General features: G+C 36.2%; 3 protein-coding genes and 1 long non-coding RNA gene across 5 annotated transcripts in view; 3 read left to right on the plus strand and 1 right to left on the minus strand.

The window, feature by feature from the left end:
* Positions 1-19,683, plus strand: part of LOC113638654 (BOLA class I histocompatibility antigen, alpha chain BL3-7-like) — a 209,529-nt gene that overhangs the window by 97,369 nt on the left and 92,477 nt on the right. The window lies entirely within an intron of this gene.
* The window catches only part of LOC113647456 (H-2 class I histocompatibility antigen, Q10 alpha chain-like), a 111,640-nt gene that overhangs the window by 59,383 nt on the left and 32,574 nt on the right, over positions 1-19,683 (plus strand). The gene's annotated exons all lie outside the window — the stretch shown is intronic.
* LOC113647478 overlaps positions 1-19,683 on the plus strand; it is a 53,902-nt gene that overhangs the window by 12,637 nt on the left and 21,582 nt on the right. The gene's annotated exons all lie outside the window — the stretch shown is intronic.
* Positions 1,644-5,190, minus strand: LOC125145503. Of its 2 annotated transcripts, XM_047818596.1 has the most exons (7): positions 5,101-5,190; positions 4,548-4,889; positions 4,425-4,460; positions 4,202-4,312; positions 4,090-4,112; positions 3,891-3,918; positions 1,644-3,182 (listed from the first exon to the last, which is right to left on the minus strand). In XM_047818596.1, the coding sequence occupies exons 1-6, from the start codon at positions 5,141-5,143 to the stop codon at positions 3,892-3,894; spliced, it is 582 nt and encodes a 193-aa protein (XP_047674552.1). In that variant the 5' UTR covers positions 5,144-5,190; the 3' UTR covers positions 1,644-3,182; position 3,891. The 2 variants fall into 2 exon arrangements, with proteins under 2 accessions (XP_047674552.1, XP_047674551.1); XM_047818595.1 differs by lacking the exon at positions 3,891-3,918.

The raw sequence follows: 19,683 nt of genomic DNA on the forward strand, positions 1-19,683 counted from the left end.
AACTTTATAACTGCTTGATAGGATTAAAGTAAACAGGGAAAAATCTAAGTATCTCTACTGTGTTGTCTAAATCTGTTTATTCTAACGGTTTGGGGAAGAAGATGTGAAACAAGGAAGCAATGTCTTTCATTTTGAGTTAATACTGGATGTAGCAGTAGTTTTTTATATTTTTGCTAATTTGTATGACATGAAAAAAACAAATTAAAACCCTTTTATTACACAAATACATCCACAAAACTCTCTCAAAACAAAAAATAATTATTATGTTGATTAAGTTGGAGCACATAGAAGCTCAGTGCTATAAACATGTTTATCCTGCTTTCACAGTGTGGTGTAGACGTGTTGGACCAAATGGGGTGGATGTATTCCATAAGAGCAGTGACACGCAGGTGGCCAGTAGCGTTTTTTTTACAATATGCTGGACCTGGTGGCGGTGAATGCCTACATTTTGTACAAGGCATGTACAGGGTGGACAGGCAAAAGAAGATTGTTTCTGAGTCTTCTAGCTAAGGAACTTCGTTGCCAATTCATGCAGCACAAGGAAATATTGGCACAGAGGCAGGCTGCTGAAGCTGCTGCAGCTGCTGTGCCAGGGACTGTACAGACAACGCAGTGCCAGGTGCAAGAGAGCTGCAACAGGAATCGCAGCAGGTTTACCTGTGCAACATGTCAGAAATTCACCTGTGCCAAATGCAAGAACGATGGACACTGGGTGCACAAACGCTGTAAAGTTTAAACACTTTAAAATAAAACAGACTTGTGTATCCATATATTGTGAAGGTGTTTCTTTTGTATAAATACGGCAGACATTTCTGAAGGTTTCCATGTCACACACAAAGACTCTGTGGGTCCAGCTTGCGCAGTGAAGCACGAGTGATTTGCTACTGCACTGGGCATTCCAATGTCCTCCTCTACCCACACAGTGCCGTCTTTTGCCGTATGGCTCAGACAGGGCTTCCCAGCACCACGGTGCATCTTCCGTGGAGGCATGTTGGGTCCTTGTTCTGTCTCAAAATTCACTTTTGGTGTTATAATTCAGTGATGGCCAATGAAAATGAAATGACCATTTTATTCTGTACTGTATGTGTACAAACATGTCAAAAACCATGGACCATAACTTCACTCAGCTTATGACATTTGTGTACAAACATACATTGGAGACTTTTAATTTTATTCATGTCATTGTATTAGCAACTTTTCATTCTGTTTTCACACAATGTTTTAATAAATAAAACAGACTATTTTGTATAGATACGGCAGATATTTCTGAAGGTTTCCATGTTTCACACAGAGGCTTGCCTTGGATCTGAGCTATTCTGATTGAACAAATGCAATGTGGATAAAACACTCACTCTCACTCACTCATTTTCTACCGCTTATCCGAACTTCTCGGGTCACGGGGAGCTTGTGCCCATCTCAGGCGTCATCGGGCATGAAGGCAGGATAAACCCTGGACAGAGTGCCAACCCATCGCAGGGAACACACACACACTGTCATTCACTCACGCAATCACACACCAGAGATGCCAATCAACCTACCATGCATGTCTTTTGACCGGGGGAGGAAACTGGAGTACCCGGAGGAAACCCCCGAGGCACGGGGAGAACATGCAAACTCCGCACACACAAGGCGGAGGTGGGAATCAAACCCCGACCCTGGAGGTGTGTGGCGAACATGCTAACCACTAAGCCACCGTGCACCCCTATGTGGATAAAACATTACAATTAAATCCTCTTCTTCTACTTTCGTATTTTCCTGTTAGGGGTCTCACTAACTCTATCCTTGGCCAATTAACTTTGTCCTCTTTCAATATCTTTTTTCATCTCCATATCTACATCCATCTTCTCTCACAAATAGGACTGTAACAAAATACTGCAATCACAGATGTCCTTACATACACATATCAGAGACAAAGAAAAACTAGCTGTAGAATCTCTAGCATATGTACATGTAGGTGATAAATGTGATTAATATGAAAGAAAACACACACACACACACGCACACAAACTCACACACACAAATTGGAACACATTCAGTAATACAGGAATTAAATGAGTGTTTGCTTTTCTTATCTTTATAATCAGTGTGAGTTGGGAAGTTTTCCAAATTACAGAGTACACAGGAGGTGTTTTTGATTTAAACATTGTTCCCTCTTTAGCTCGAGACCAACGCAACTGTTCATTTATAGAAAAACCCTCACAGCACCACCTAGTGCTCAACCAGGGCATGTGTACAATCTGTAATCATTAATCTAATGCTCTATAATTACACATTGTATATTTATTTAATTAGATGAAGAATTCTGAATAACAAACTGTGATGTGAACAAACGAACAAACAAATAAATAAATACATTTAATGTGAGCAATCTACTTGTATTTTTTAATGTATAATCAGTTTTCTAATAAAAATGTGAAAGATATTTGTTCTGTTCAATTCATCAGCAATAAAGTTAGATTTTATATTTTGAAGCTGATTAAAAGTTTCAGTACAAAATGTAAGTACAAACAATAATGCACTAAACTGTATACATTCTTGCTAATGACCTCATACTATGTGCTGAAGAACTGAAGGAGAGCATTAGACTGAGATTAGACATTAGCGACAGATTACACACTCAGTGTTGTTAAACCGTCACACATTTCTGTCACTTATAAGCTGATTCACACATACACATGAAATATTAACGCAAACCGATACTTTAGGTGAACTTTATGAACTGAGAGAAAAACACTGTAACAGTCATATTAGAAGACACACAGGCTTCATTCTTTTTTTTTTTAACATATACATTACTTACATAATACATTTTCACTAAAATACATGAATCCTCTATTGTGTAAAATAGAGGATTCATGTATTTTAGTGAAAATACATGAATCCTCTATTTTACACAATAGAGGATTCATGTATTTTAGTGAAAATACATGAATCCTCTTGTGTAAAATAGAGGATTCATGTATTTTGTGTAAAAGTGATCATTCCTTCATTGACTCACTATCAGAAATGTGTAAGAGGTCAGTAATCAGTAAACAGTGTGTGATATGATGTAGACACATGACAAAGACTCTGCTGTGTTACTGAGTGACAGAAGAAAACACAACATAAGAGTACTCCATTTCATCATGTCTCCTTTTGGTTTTCTTCTTCCAGAGCTGTAGAGCAGAATCAGAGTCAGGATCCTGTAATGACACAGAGATCGCAGACGGGATAAAGGAATAGAAAGAATAAATCAGTTCAATCCAACTCGCTTCTGCTGCTCAGTGTGGGGATCATGAAGTATTTTTAAAAATATTTTATTAAGGCAGAAAAAATTCCCAATTATAATAATCAGATATTGTTCATTACTGAGTTTTTATATACAATTATATACAATTATTACAGTTATTAACTGTTACATTACACAATAATCTGGACCTCATGTGTTCAGTAAAAAAAATCAGAAATAAGAAAAACTATTCATCATTAATAACCAAAATATAATGAACAATTAAACAAAGAGTTTCAAATTCAAACAGTTGGATTATTATTCATTAAAATATTCTGAGCTGATGAAGTTTGTGGAAATTATGGGATCTGAATTGATATTTAAATATTAGGTTTTATTGATCATAAAACAAATAAATGTTAATAATCAGAATTTTAAAAACAATTACCCATTGTATTAAAAATAATATTTGATCAAATATACATACATTTTAAAATTCATCTACAAAAATATATTCCAAAATGTACACAATGAAATGTTTATCTTCTCTGCAGCAAGAAAAATATTACCTAAACATTTATTTTTATTTTCTACAATAAAATCTCATAAAAGTTGCTCAGAGGAAAAGAATGAGCTCAGAGGCTGATATACAGGAAACATTATTAAAATGTATTTATCTCACCTCACAAAGGGAAATGCAAACTTCTGAACTGAAACCATTTTTAAGAAGATCAACATCTTAACATTCATCATTTAAGCATTTTTGTTATAACAAAATAATATTTGAGAAATCCAGGAGACTCAAATTATTAGAAACTGAAAGAAATGAGTAAAACAATATTTGTTAAACATTTAATGTATTAAATATGGATCAGATTTACCTCATTATCATCTGCTTCAGCACCTAAAACAACAGAGAGAATATTATTATTATTATTATTATTATTATTATTATTATTATTATTATTATTATTAGAGGAATATATATTTGACCTCTGTGTGTTTTTCTGTGCTTCAGTATGATGATCAGGACAAAGAGAAGAAACACAGACACTGAACCAAACATCACAATCAGCATGAAGAACACAGCAGGAGACACAGAACCTGGAAAAAACATTAAAGAAAGACTTTTACTCAGTAAACATGCATCAGATTTTAATATAAAATGTACAGAAGAGAGAGGACAAAGAAAAAAGAAGAAAAAAATCCAAGAAACCTGTTGCTTTGTCTTCAGAAACTGTTTTATTTAATCCTGAAAGAAGAAACATTAATTTTATAACCTCAATCATCTGAATCATCTGTTACTGAAAGTGTTCAGTGTATAAATTGTTAAATTGACCTTTCACTTGTAAATATGTGGAGTCACTGAAGATCATTTTCTCACTGAAGCTGCAGTAATAGAGTCCTGTATCAGATACGTTTACTGTAGTGATTGTGAGAGATGTTTTACTGCCATGAATAGACATCACTATTCTCTCACTCTCACTAAAGAAGTAACACGACTTTGATGGAGCTGATGTCAAAAACTTTTTACACCCAAGAAGAAGTGGAACTGAATCACTTGTGTGTTTAAACCAGAAGATCGTATCTGGATGTTTTAGATCATGTTTGCACCAAATAGTAACGTTATCTCCAGCTTCTGCCTCCAAAGTTAAAGAGCTCTGAGTCTCTGAGAGCAAACCTGCAACCCAGAAATATAAATATATAATTAAATAATTCCCAGTAAAAATCTCACAACTGGACTGATTATTTTTTTATTTTATTTTATTGGATTTGCAGTTTTTTGAATAATTACATTTTTCAGTTACACAGTCATGACTAATGACTCATGTATTTATATATTTAAATAAAATAAGCATTTATTAAAGTAATAAATGAGATTTTAAACTTACCCATGACACAGAAAAACACAGACAGAGTTTTAAACTGAACCATTGTGTATCAGACCAGAGACAAAGAGGAAACAGTGTGTCTAAACCAATGCTGATTTATCTGTGTGTGTGTGTGTGTGTGTGTGTGTGTGTGTGTGTGTGTGTGTGTGTGTGTGTGTGTGTGTGTGTGGCACTGGCTACATTACAACAGCTGATCATCTCCTGCCACATGTGGTGTACAGTCAGACTAATTGTTTATCCATTTAATAAAGTAATAAATGAGATTATTAACACTTACTCATGACACAGAAAAACACAGTTTCTAACTGAACCATCGTGTATCAGATGAGAGACAAAGAGGAAACAGACAGTGGGGCAAACTGAATGCTGGTTTATCTGCATCTCTGGGGTAGGGGAGTGGTGGTGATGCTGGTGGAGAAGCAGATTTAATAGTATTTTATTCTGCGTGTCTGTGAAGATGTTCCTCCAACCCGGTTTCTACTCAGGAGCATCTGCATGTGGCATGGACCAGACTTTCAAATAAATGTCAGCGGTACATTATGTTTGCAGATTTGTTTAATATTATAATTTTTTTGAACAGGAGTTAGTTATGTGAATGATGCACATTAATCAACATTCAAAAATAATATGAAGAAAAGGATTGTAATCATTCAGTCTTTGGTTTTCTTGTTAAGTGGGAAGTGGAAACTCAGGTGTTTAAAAGTAGCTGTTAGTAAGAAGCAGTTAAAACACAGGGTGTTGAGCCTCAGAGGTCTTTTCAGTTCAGATGTGGAAGCGATGCCTAAAAACTTACTGCGTACTGACTACTGTCAGTTCTGTGGTTGGAAAATACGCGTGGACAGTTAGAGGATGTGTTTGTTTTGTGGTTTGAGAGATGGCTGGTTTTTACACGACAGCTGAATGATGACTCAAGAAATAAAGAGCTTAGTTTGTCTAAAAGAATTTTAATTCTGCCCTTAATATAAATCAGCATTTAACTGTATTTTATGTGCCAGGAAGTAATTTACCCCATCTGGCAGCAGAACGTGGTTAATTTACATGTTATCAGTTTTTAACTGGAACTAGAAAAAATAACTGAAACAAGACAGAAGATATAAACCCACAGAAAACAGATTGATGAAAACCCAGAAGAAACCAGAGAACGATCAATGAACCAAAATGAAATGAACCAAAGAGACACAAGGTGTCGTCACTGCTGCCCACTGAGTCTGATCTTGATAAAGAGCTGGACTTTGGAGGAGTATCATCTCTAATTGTATTCTACAACTAATTTATTCAAAGTAAATCTATAAAATTCTCTAAAATTGTCTTCCCTTTTACCAGACAGAGCTTTTTATGTGGATGTATACTCCATGTGATCTCTGCATCCCCTTACGCAACAAAAATATATTTCTCAATATATTACGTGACAATATATTTCATGCATCTCCATATATTGTGAAATTTACATATATATCATATGATATATTACTAATGATATATTATATATGTAAGTTATATATTGCAATATATGGGAAAATACTACAATTATTGCCGTTTTCATATATTGAATAAATACATATTATACTATTTAATATATTGTTATGTATATTAAAAATATGTCCCATAATATATGAAATTATATATTGGAAAAGCCATTGTAAATGTATGTAAATATATATGTAAAATTATATGTGATAATATACCTCAATGTACAAGATAATATAATCAAATTTATATGGGAACATATGTCTTAAATATATTTATTTATATTACATAATATATTATAATTATCATATTATATATTGTATACATGGTAAATATGAAATAATCGAATGTACAATGTCTATCATATATTTTAAAATATAATGGATTGAATAAGACATCAATATAGTTTACAGTAACTGAATGAGTTTTATTTCAAAAGCAGCAGCTGAAGGGACAGTGACCTGAGAACAAACAGAATGAAAGACATGTCACCATGGTTCCATCTGAAGCTTATGTACACATAATGTACAGAATTTGCTCAGCAAACGGCTGGTTTGCTGGTAGGGATGTGCCATATATGCCATATCATAATTAGGTCAAGGCTATACAATCTTTTTTCTTCTTCTTTTAAACATGTGATATTTTTATGTGATCCAATAGATGGCAACAACAATATAAATGAACAAATATACTCAAAATAATTAATAAAGGACAACTGTTCTTCATTGTAATAAAATAAAACAGTCTTCAGTGCAACAAAAACAGAACAATCCCTCAGTGGAAAAAACAGGACAATCCTTTAGTGCAGTGTTATGGATCCCGCATGCTAACTTATCAAGACCCACTCTGATTGGCCAGCCTTGGCCAGTCCTTCAGTTGTCCATGGACTTTTTCTTCTCCTGGTGTCTTAACTCACAGATCCTTTTGTTTATGGCTGTTCGTATGTCTGGAATCTTCGCCCCTGGGTGTTGCTGAACAACTGCATCTGTAAAAGAAAAGAAAATAAGATACATCCATAATGTTTATTGTTGCAATAGATGAGGTGGATCCTAATACTGGTAATATTTTTCTTATATGCCTAGTCCTCGCTCTTCAGTGGGTTACCTGTAAATAGTTCAGTCATTATCATCATTAGAATTATCATCATCTGCGCATGCAGAGTAATGAAAAGCTTCACTGTTTTGTTGGATAATGGACACAATCACTGTGTATTATTACATTGTGGTAGAGAGACTTGATGACAGAAAATGTTTTGCTGTTGGAAGACAGTATGACAAATCACACAGTTCAGTGCTAAATTTAGAAAATGTAGTTGGCTTGAAAAGAGGGCAGGAAAAAGGTTTTTGATGTGATGTAATTCAACAGGAAATGTATGTTAGTTGATCTGCCACATTATGCCAACCTTACGTTGCAGTGTGGAGGACTGAAATGTCGTGTTGATGAAAAGTGGACTCAAAAAAAAAGTTGTAATTGCTGCTGTTAATGATAAATTAATTTATAATACTCTTATCTCCATTTCACAATATATGAATCAATACATAGCCATATATGGTCCATCCATATGGCTATATAATGTAAAATATAATGAATTTCATGCAAAATTTGATTTGGACTATTGATAATCAACCTCTCTGTAAACCTATGCATAACTCATAAAAAAATAAAATAAATAAAAATAAAAATACTTTTTTTTCAATAAACATACATGCATTAATGTAATACAGTTTTGTTTGTATATCAATGTATTTTAATATATGAATCAATATATAGCAATAGGGTGTCCATCCATATATTGCTATATATTTTCAAATATATGAGGAAGTTTCTGATACATTGAAATATATTTTCTAATGTATTGCAATATAAATTGTAGTATATTGCAATATATTTTTGTTTCGTAAGGGTCAATACATTTGTCAGACTGTATATTTATAATCACACCTTCCAGTGTCACCCATATGAGGATGGGTTCCCCTTTGAGTCTGGTTCCTCTCAAGGTTTCTCCCTTACCATCTAAAAATTTTGTATTCTATTAATTTTTATTTTATGCTTTATATGAACCTTTTGTTCTATGTTTATGTTCTGTAAAGCTGCTTTGAGACAATGTCAATTGTAAAAAGCACTATACAAATAAACTTGAATTGAATTGAACTGAATTGAATTGAATGTAGATGTGATCTGGGAACTTTTGCATGAAGAGAAAAACAGTTGATTTCCAGTATTGATGAGACCAGAAACCATCAAAGACTGAGATAAAGAAAAATGACTAGTTTCTCTATATAACTTTATATATTACAGAAATTTACACCACCACCAGCATCTGCCTCTGAGGAAATACAGTGTGCCAAGCAGTTCAGTCCACTTAGTAGAGACCAGTCCAGACAGCTCCAGCAGGTCACACTTTTAGCTGTGAAGTTACAAATGACAAAATCTGTACATTTTTCTCCTTATGCTAGATGAACACATAAGACAGACAGGCAAGAGTGACATATTTTAAATATGTCTAGCCAAACAACCACCCCCCCCCACCCCCCACCCCCACCCCCCCAAAAAAAGGATAACATTTTGGATTGTCTATTTATTGAACTCTCTACATGGATTCTTAACCCTCGGCATCAGAGGCTTCATTACAGAAGCTATACATGTGAGACTGTGATCAGTTTGACATATAAATCAATATACACTTGAACCAAAGTTGTCTATATTAGAGTATTTTTATTTATTTATTATAACAGAAAAAAGAATGAACTGAACACAAAACTGTACAATTCTGATTACACATTCAAAGTTTACAATTAATGTGTTAAAATGAGCCACTATCCCAGTTTAGTGTAAATACATTAGAATGACTGATGTGTTAGAGATCCTGCTTGCTGCTCTCATATAGGTGGAGATGTCAGCTTATTGAACCCGCAGCACCAGCAGCCATCCTCAAACTGGGATCACCTTCTTACTTAGACATAAACATGAACATAAACACTTACAACACACATTTACAGGATTTACACAGTATTAGAAAACAACAGACTTTTTAAAAACAGACAGGATTGTCTCGTGGCACACATCTTCCTACATGGAAGAGGCTTGGAACAAGCAGAACTCTTACTAGTGCTGGGAACCAACAAACTGAGCAATCAGTATAGAAGAGTCAGGGTAAAAGATGTGACCAGGAACCTGATGGTCACTCTGGGTGAGCTCCATAGTCATGTGTGGACATGGGAGAAACTTAAATACTGCAACAACACTGATCTAGGATTTATGTCAGAATGGAGTGTAAAGTCTTCAGGCCTGTTAAGAAGCTGTAGAGAAGCTATAACATCTTGAACCGCTACGCCACCGTCAGGCCACCAGTGGAAGCCCTCACCCGAGTGCTAAGTCACTTCCGGGGTTTTGGACAGTTAAACAATGTGCGGGAGCCAACTTACTGTTTGTTTTTTGTTCTGATTCTATTGTTATCTGGTTTAGATTTGTTTGCGTGATTGTTTGTCAAGTCAAAGTGAGCTTAAGAGGTCATGTGTGGACATGAGAGAAACTTGCAGAAGGTCAACCATCACTGCAATACCACTGATCTTGGATTTATGTCATAATGGCAAAAATATCAAATTCCAAGCAGGCTTTCATGAGTCAGGGAAAAACTTGCAGAAGGACAACCATCACTGCAACATTACCGCAAACTTGACTTTGGCCTTGACTCGACCTCAGCTAATCTTGGAAGTGAGATATCTGTTCAGTAAACATGTTTTAATCCATACAAAATATAAAGATACATCTTGAACAAACATCATATCTTACTCTCTCATATCCTCAGGAACACGGCTGGACTTTAAAAGTGCATTAAAATGCAATGTAGAGGCTGTGAAAGAAATAAAGTGTGGATTATCAATGTGTGGATGAAACATTACAATTAAATCCTCTTCTACTTTTGTCTTTTCCTGTTAGGGGTCTCCACTGAAAATCATCTGTTCCACCTAACTCTATCCTCGGCCAGTTAAATTCATGTCCTCTTTCAACACATCCATATCTACATCCATCTCATCTTTGTTCTTCCTCTTGACCTCTAACCTGGCAGCTCCATCCCCAACAACCATCTACCAATATAAACATCTCCTTCCTCTGTACATGTCCAAACCATCTCAATCTAGCCTCTCTGACCTTGTCCCCAGAACAGCCAGACACTGAGCTGTCCTTCCCATGTGCTCGTTCCTAATCTTGTCCATCCTCATCACTCCTAAAGAAACCTCAACATCCTAATTTCATCTAACATCTAACATCTCTGCCACTGCTACAGTCTCTAACCCATACAGCATAACTGGTCTCACTACTGTCTTGTACACTTTTCCTTAGATTCTTGCTGACACTCTTCTGTCACACAACACACCTGACACTTTCCTCCACCCACTCCAACCTACCTGCACTTGCATCATAACCTCAATTCCAAACTCCCCATCGCACTGGACGGATGACCCCAAATAGATAAACTCCTGCAGCTTCTTGACCTCAGACATGTGTAACTTCACTGTTTTATTTCCCTCCCTCTCGTTCAAGCACATGTATTCTGTCTTACTACAGTACGACTAACGTTTATTCCTCTTCTTTACACAGTGGACCTCCACCTTTGCAGGTGTTCCCTCACCTGCTCCCTACCCTCACTACAGATTACAATGTCATCCACAAACATTACTGTCCACAGAGATTCCTGTCTGACATTTATCAGCCTGTCCATCACCATAGCAAGCAATAAGGAACTCAAAGCCGATTCTTGATGTAGCCCCACATCCACCTTACATTTACATTTACATTTACGGCATTTAGCAGACACCCTTATCCAGAGTGACTTACAACTGAGCAACTGAGGGTTAAGGACCTTGCTCAGGGGCCCAGCAGTGGCAGCTTGGTGGACCTGGGGTTTGAACCCATGACCTTCCGATCAGTAGCCCAACACCTTAACCACTGAGCTACCACATCCCCACCACATCCCCACAACTACCACCTTCAACTTCTCTGTTTGACCTTCAGCACATCTCACTACTGTCATACTCCTCTCATACAGTTTATATCCTGAACTACTCTGTCATACTGCTCTGAGCCCCTTCCTGTTTGCTATAGTGATGGACCAGTTGTCAGAGGAGGTCAGACAGGAGTCTCCTTAGACATTGATGTTTGCAGATGACATTGTGATCTGTAGTGAGAGCAGGGAGCATGTGGAGGAAAACCTGGAGAGGTGGAGGTTTGCGCTGGAGAGAAGAGGAATGAAAGTCAGTCGTAGTAAGACTGAGTACATGTGTGTGAATTAAAGGGAGGGAAGTGGAACAGTAAGGTTAAAGGGTGAAGAGATGAAGAAGGTACAGGAGTTTGAGGTACTTGAGGTCAACAGTCCAGAGTAATGGAGAGAGTGGGAAAGAAGTAAAGAAGCGAGTGCAGGCAGGTTGGAATGGGTGGAGAAAGGTGTCGGGAGTTCTGTGTAATAGGAGAATATCAGCGAGAATCAAGGGGAAGATGTACAGGACAGTGGTGAGACCGGCCATGCTGTATGGTTTAGAGACAGTGTCACTGAAGAAGAGACAGGAGTCAGAGCTAGAGGTAGCCGAGCTGAAGATGTTGAGGTTCTCTTTGGGAGTGACAAGGTTGGACAGGATTAGGAACAAGTACATCAGAGGGACAGCTCATGTTGGAAGTTTGGGGGACAAAGTTAGGGAGGCCAGATTAAGATGGTTATGGTCAGAGGAGGGAGAGTGAGTATATTGGTAGGAGAATGTTGGACATAGAGCTGCCAGGCAGGAGGCAAAGAGGAAGGCCAAAGAGGAGGTATATATGGATGTAATTAATGAGGATATGAAGCTAGTGGGTGCAAGTACTGTATTGAGGATGCAGAAGATACGGATAGGTGGAGAGAGAAGATTCGCTGTGGCGACCCCTGAAGGGAAAAGCCGAAAGAAGAAGAAGAAGAAGATGATCCATAGTCTAAGACTGAGACTGGTCTTTTCTCTCCCTCATGAGGTTCAGAAGCAGCAATCATCACATTGTTTTCCATAAACACCATCTCTGTTAATTGTCAGGTGTATTTGGTCTACAGAATTATTTAAGATTTTATTTTCTCTTGGAACTTTTAATAGACATATTTTAAATTAACAAAAAATGTTATGCTTTTCAGTTGACAGCAAAACAATTCACTGCAGCACATTCTCAAAAATAGTTTACTCTCATAGTCTAGCTGTGGAAAAAATACACAATACAGTATATTTATTAAGAATTCAAAGCTTTCTAACTTTGTTGTCTTGAACTTTTTTCTTGTCTTACCATTCCTCTTTTTCTTCCAACTAACAAATCCAAGAATGCAGACGGCGAGGACAAATAAACCACTGATAATCCACTCCACCACACTCCATCTGTACACTTTATCTGTTAAATCAGCACAAAATCTTTATTATCTGAGGCATCAATGAATTATCTGTAAATCTGTAGTTTCAGAGAAAAGTGATTCTCCAACCTGTCAGAATTTGGTGCTTGTTCACATTCAGCACTAACTCCTTCTCTAAGCTGCTGTGCTGAATCACTCAGGTGTAGGTGTGTTCCTGCAGCTCCTCAGCTGGGACTTTCAGAATGCTTCTCTTCTGGAATCTTCCATCCTGGTTGGGTAACGTCTCTCTGAGCTCCACTTCCTCATGCATGTCCTCTCTGTCCTTTCTCCAGAAGATCATCACTGCTTTGGAGAAGAAACCTGTAGTGTGACACACCGCCTCTGGAGAAGGTGAGTGTTTTTGGAACAGTGACGTCTCAGGACGAACTGCAAAGAAATTTTAGAATTCTCTCAGATTTAGACATTTACAGATAAATTTACATGCCAGTCAATTTTATTTAGAAGTGTCAAGTTATTTTTCCTCTACACAGTAAGATACAAAGAAACTGTTACATAAACTGAACCGAACACTTACATAAACAGAACTGTGTGTGTGTGTTAGTTAATGTAACATTACACACTTTACCTCTCCTCTCCAGAGTCTCTCTGCCATAAGACACTAACTTCTTTACCCACTCGATACACTCCGTCTCCAGGTAACTCTTCCAATATTGACCCTCAGTTCCTGTAGACTCCCACTGGTTCTTGATGATCACAGCTTGTGGTTTAGCTGCAGTCCATCTTCCAGTTTTTAGATCCAGACTGATGAAATCTTCTCCATCATAACCAAACTGATTGTATCCTCCAACAGTTCCATCATCATCAAGTTCACAACCATACATCCTCTGGAATGTGTGAACTCATGCAAACACTCACACACATATGTGACGAGTCTGATATATAAATATATAAATATATATATATATATATATATATATATATATATATATATATATATATATATATATATATATATATACAGCTTTATATCTGACTGTTACTGAGCACTTTAATAATTGTGTTGATCTTTACCTTGAGTGTGATTAAAGCTTTTCATTAAAGTATGTAAAAGATGATGGAGATCCTCATGGTCACTTCTTGAATGCTCCGTCTCTCTTTTCCAGTAATCTGGATCATCAGCACTGATCTTCTGTATCCACTCAGTCTTTGGGATCATCTTCCTGATGTTACTGTCATAATATACAATCTGTCCTCCATCCACTAGACCAACAGCAGAAAACTCTGGGAGATTAATTTTAGGTGTGATGGCAGTGTAGTGGTACTACAGTGAGTGTGTGACTGTTAAAACATCACAACAAAAAGATTTAGATCTCAAAAAGACAACAGAAGCAAGAAACAACACCTACAAATGAAGTGGAAATTTTAAATACCATGAGTGTTTTTATTTAATTGTAATGCGTTTTTACATAAACAGTTATATGCAAAAGTTTAGGAACCCCTGACAAATTTCATGATTTTAATTTATAGATTTTTGGGTGTTCAGATCAGCAATTTGATTTTGATCTAATAACTGCAGGACACAATATTTCAGTAGTAAAATGAATAAAATGAGGTTTATTGGATTAACAGAAAATGTGCAATATGCGTCAAAATAAAATGCAGAAAAATCACAAAAAAAATAAAAATAAATCATGCTTCCTATAGCCTGTAATGAGTGTCTGGATTAATGTATTTTGGACCATTCCTCCTTAAAAAAAAAAAAAAAAAAAATCTCCAGTTCGGTTAGGTTTGATGGTTCCCGAGCATAGGCTGCCCACTTCAAATTACCCCACAGATGTTCAATGATATTTCGGTCTGGGGACTGGGATGGCCACTCTAGAACATTGTACTTTTTGAGCAGTGTTTTGGGTCCTTGTCTTGTTGAAATATCTAGCCCTGGTCTTTGGAGGTGGTCTGTTTTTGACTGCTCACCATCCTTCGCATTTGCCTCTCCAATATTTTACGTGGCCTGCCACTTCTGGCCTCAACAAGAACTGTGCCTGTGGTCTTCTATTTCCTCACCATGTTCGTCACAGTGGAAACTACCACCTTATATCTCTGTGATAACTTTTTGTAGCCTTCCCCTAAACCATAATGTTGAACAGTCTTTGTTTTCAGGTCATTTGAGAGTTGTTTTGAGGCATGGCGTGGAGAGTCAATGAGAACAACTTGCAATTGGCCTCCTTAAATACATACTCATGATTGGCTGCACCTGTCTATGACGTTCAAGGCTTAATGAGCTCACCAAACCAATTGTCAAGTCACTTGTCATTTCAACCATATATAGCTGTTGTAGTACATAGAAGTGAGACAACGTTTCTCCAGGATCAAGGTGCTACATAAAACAAAGACAGGGCTAGGACTTAGTAAGCAGTCCTAGCCACATAAAATGCAATGTGGTTCAAACAGTGCAGGAAAAGACAAACAAGACAGTAGGACAAAAGACAATGCAGAAAAAGTTACAAGACAATACACACAAAAAAAATAAAATACACAAGACAGTTGTCAGGGCTCAGCGCGGACTTTTGCCCATGTGCGTTTGTTGTTTTTGTCACGTGACTGCCCCGCCTTCGTCTGCTCCTCCCGGACATCACACCTGTTCCCCATTGTGTGTGATTGCCCTTTTGTGTATTTATGTGAGCCGCGTTGCCGATGTTACATGTTAATGAGTTAGTTCCCCCTGTAGTGGTGATTATGTTTGTCTTCCTTATGTATTAAACCCCTCTCATTTGAAGCCATCCTGTGAACGGGTCTGTCTCCCTTCCTCCGTATCCAGGGTGCTGACAACAGTAAAGTGAAACATCACAAACCAGTGTAAATACTGCATGTTCAGACAGTATTGCTTGCAGTAATACTAGAATAAACAGATTCTTAGCAGTATGTCCCTGAGAGTGTATAAGATTGTGCAAAAACAGCAACAACTGAACGTGTAAAGTATGTTCCAAACGACTGAAAAGTGTGCAAAGCAGCATGTAAACAGTGTGTGTTCCAATTAATCAGTGCTAAGTAGTTACAGGTATTCAGATCAACAAAATGGCAAGTGTTACAACCCCAGCTAGTTTAGGGTTGGGGGAACAAGTAACAAAATAAAAATGGTGTTATGTGTGGAGGCAGCAAGGTTCAACTCCCAACTCCAAGACTTAAAGACCAAAAGGGCAACTCAATATCAAAAACAAGTTCTTTTATTGTCCAAATGTGGGAGGATTTCAAGGCTTCAAGAAAGGGCAAGGCCAAAATAACTAACAAGTCCTCCAACTATTAGAAAGAAACTAACTAAATTACAAAAGAAAACAAAACACAATTTACAACAATAAACTAACTCCCTAACTAGCTTAAACGAGATAAAACAACATATGAAAGAAAATGGCACCCACCTCTCTACAAATCCCTTCCCAAAGAATTAACAATATAACTTAATAGGTAAAGAAATAACAAAAGTATATACAAAAGAGGTAACTTACAAAGAAAAAGGGTTTTCATATAGTAGGCAACCTATACAACAAGATGGTTAACATAATAACACTTCAGGAGATATTTGACTCTACATATATAGAGTTGCAGAAAAGAAGCTCACATCATTGGAGTCAGGTGGTAACTATTACTTCCTGCTTGTTGGAAGTAGAGAGAGAGGAAAAACAGGAAAGAGAGAGAAACAGGGAGAAAGGGAAAAAACACACACAAAAAAAAACATATGTTCTCAGACGTAACAGCAAGGGTGCCCAAATTTATGCACCTGCCTAATTTTGTTTTGATGCATATTGCACATTTCTGTTTATCCAATAATCCTCATTTCACTGCTGAAACATTACTGTGTCCTTCAGTTATTAGATAGATCAAAATGAAATTGCTGATCCAAACACCCAAATATTTCTAAATTAATATAATGGAAATTGTCAGGGGTTCCTAAACTTTTGCATACAATTGTATGTGAATTTACAGTAAATTCTGTCTGTCAGAATAGGGAGAAAGAACAAGAGGTTCTTGTTCAGAAACATCTGTGTGTCATGTTATACTCAAACAAAAAGCTTTAATGTTTAGGATAAATAAAGGCTGATAGATCATGTGTGTATTTTACTGTATGTTATTTTTAACAAATCTTTTTATGACTAATGGAAAAATCAGACTTTCTTGTTATGGTAAGAGTGGAAATTTACCTACTCAACAAGTTTATAGGTTTGGCTCAAAATAAACATAACCATCATACATCTAAAGATTATACATAGAGTATTAAAATACAGGTCTACAGATTTTGGTGTATAAACAGTTCATATAATAACTCATTTTTTTCCCATATAAAGATTTTACACAAAAGAATGAAAAAAATAAAAATAAATAAAAGAGACTCCAACATTACAGTCTGAAGTTATGCTGAAATTATGGATTTTAATGAGTCTAAACTACCTGTTAATTAAATAAATGTTAAACAAAATGAATTTATTTAATTCAGCCAAATCTACACCAACACAAGCTTTTCTCAGTGGTTTAAATGTGTTCTCTGTGTACAAAAGCCAGCGTTATTATTGAATATTAAAGATTGAACAATAAAAACTCACCTGCTGACGTCTGGTGAAAACCATTCATGAGGAACAGCAGAACTTTCACAGAGGAACAACTGAGGTCCATTTCCTAAGTCTTTCTTTAAATGTTATTCATTCCTTTCTGTCACTGTGTTAAAGCTTGGTGAACCTCTTTAGTTTCCCTAAATTTAATGAACCAGTAAAAACTAATGTTCCCTTCAGTAAGTGTAAGGACTAGACTAAGTGTTAGTAGGCTAGTTTCCACAGATTGATGTTTCCTGCCATTAATAAAAGAAAATACGCCAATGACTTTATTTTAAAGGCAGCACAGACCTACTTATTCTACAGCATCTTCAAATTTCACTATAAAACTGAATCTCAGTCCTTAATTTCACTCAGAAATACATCACAGTATGAAAGAAATCTCTGAAATGTTTTATTTATATTGTCTATGTGAGCTTGTGCTTACCTCAGTTAGGTTTTTATCAAAATATTCTGCAGGAGAGAACGAGAAGTGAAGACACAGTGCAGAGCAGATGATAGGAGTCATACAGATATTGTAGTGTTTATAGGTGAGTCAAACCCAGTAAAGTGAAAGAGAAAACATCTAGGAGGTGACAGAGAACCAGTTTAAAAGTAGTTTCAAGCTCTGTATTGAATGATACAAAATACTGCAAAAACTTTCATTAACATTTCAGACACTGGGTACCTGATAATTCCTGATTAATTCCTGATTATTTTCACTATGATGATCAGATCCATTAAATGAAATGTTCTGTAAATCAAAACTCAGAAAGCATTTTTGTGATATTTGGTGAAATGTTTCTAACATTATAGTAGCTTCAGTACAATATATAACATAATTTCTTGAGATAAGGGACACATGTTTATGTTTTAATTTCTTTAATACTATATTCATTAGAATGGATAAATAGGTCTCAGCTAACAACATAGAAAAGAACGAGTTTTTCAAAAAATTCTTAATAAAGACTGCTTATGTGTTATCAACATTCCAATTTATTATAAGCAACAAAAGACAGTCAGCTGATAAAACCTGTGCTCCAGGTCCCATATTCATATAACATTTAAGGCTAAATGTAGCTCTTAAAGGTATAGTTCACCCAAAAATAAAAATTGTGTTATTTCCTCAACGTCAATTTGACAGTCAGACAGTTGGCAGCACCCATTGACTTTCACAGTAGGAAAAAAATATAGACTATGAAAGTAAAAGTTTTTTCAAAATATCATCTTTTGTGTTAAACAGAAGAAACTCATACAGTTTTGGAATTGAGGGTGAGGAAATAACACAATTTTCATTTTTGGGTGAACTTTATACCTTTAAGAGCTACATTTAGCCTTAAAAGTTATATGAATATGGGACCTGGAGCACAGGTTTTATCAGCTGGCTGTCTTTTGTTGCTTATAATAAATTGGAATGTTGATAACACATAAGCAGTCTTTATTAATAATTTTTTGAAAAACTACAGTATGTTGGTTCATGGTGTTTGAGAAGACCAGGAAATTTGAATTTCCTTGTGCAGTAGTCTTTGAATTTTTTTACTAATGCTCTAAAGAAAGGTTAGAACGTGCAGATGGCAAACCTTGAGCAAGTCTCTTGCTTCCAGCACTACAGATTTAATGACTGTTTTCATTTGTAATACTGGAGATGCGCAAGGAGTATTTTTTACCTTTTCTATTCTACTTTGAACCCTTTTTTGCGCTCCACATACTTCAAGGACATTGACAGACTGATCAGTAAGATTGCTTACGGACACATCATCTACCGCTTGGTTAAACAAAGACTGCAAGTCGTGATATACATTCTCTGTGTTGATTTTTTTTTGTTTTGCTCTTCTAGCTCTGCAATAGCATACTGTGGTGCTGAGGTAACACAAAATTCCATGTCGCAGCAGATAATTCCTTTTATTTTTGAGACATTTTTCTTTCTGATACAAGCACCTAGCACCCTTTTGCACTCTTCAGAAGACCATCATTTGTCCATCACTTTGTCAAATTCTGTTTGACTGAGACGGTCATTATAGCCTTCATTTGCTCTGCAAACATTGATTTGAACTCTCCACTAGTCCACAAAGGGAAGAAAAGGAAATAAAACAATGAAAATGTTCCAGAGACTTTACATTTAGATTAGGGCTGTCAGATTGAGGAAGAAGTGGTTCAGAGCCTCTATTGTATGCTGCACAT

This window comes from Tachysurus fulvidraco, chromosome 9, assembly GCF_022655615.1.
Source record: "Tachysurus fulvidraco isolate hzauxx_2018 chromosome 9, HZAU_PFXX_2.0, whole genome shotgun sequence".
NCBI classification, from domain to species: Eukaryota; Metazoa; Chordata; class Actinopteri; order Siluriformes; family Bagridae; genus Tachysurus; species Tachysurus fulvidraco.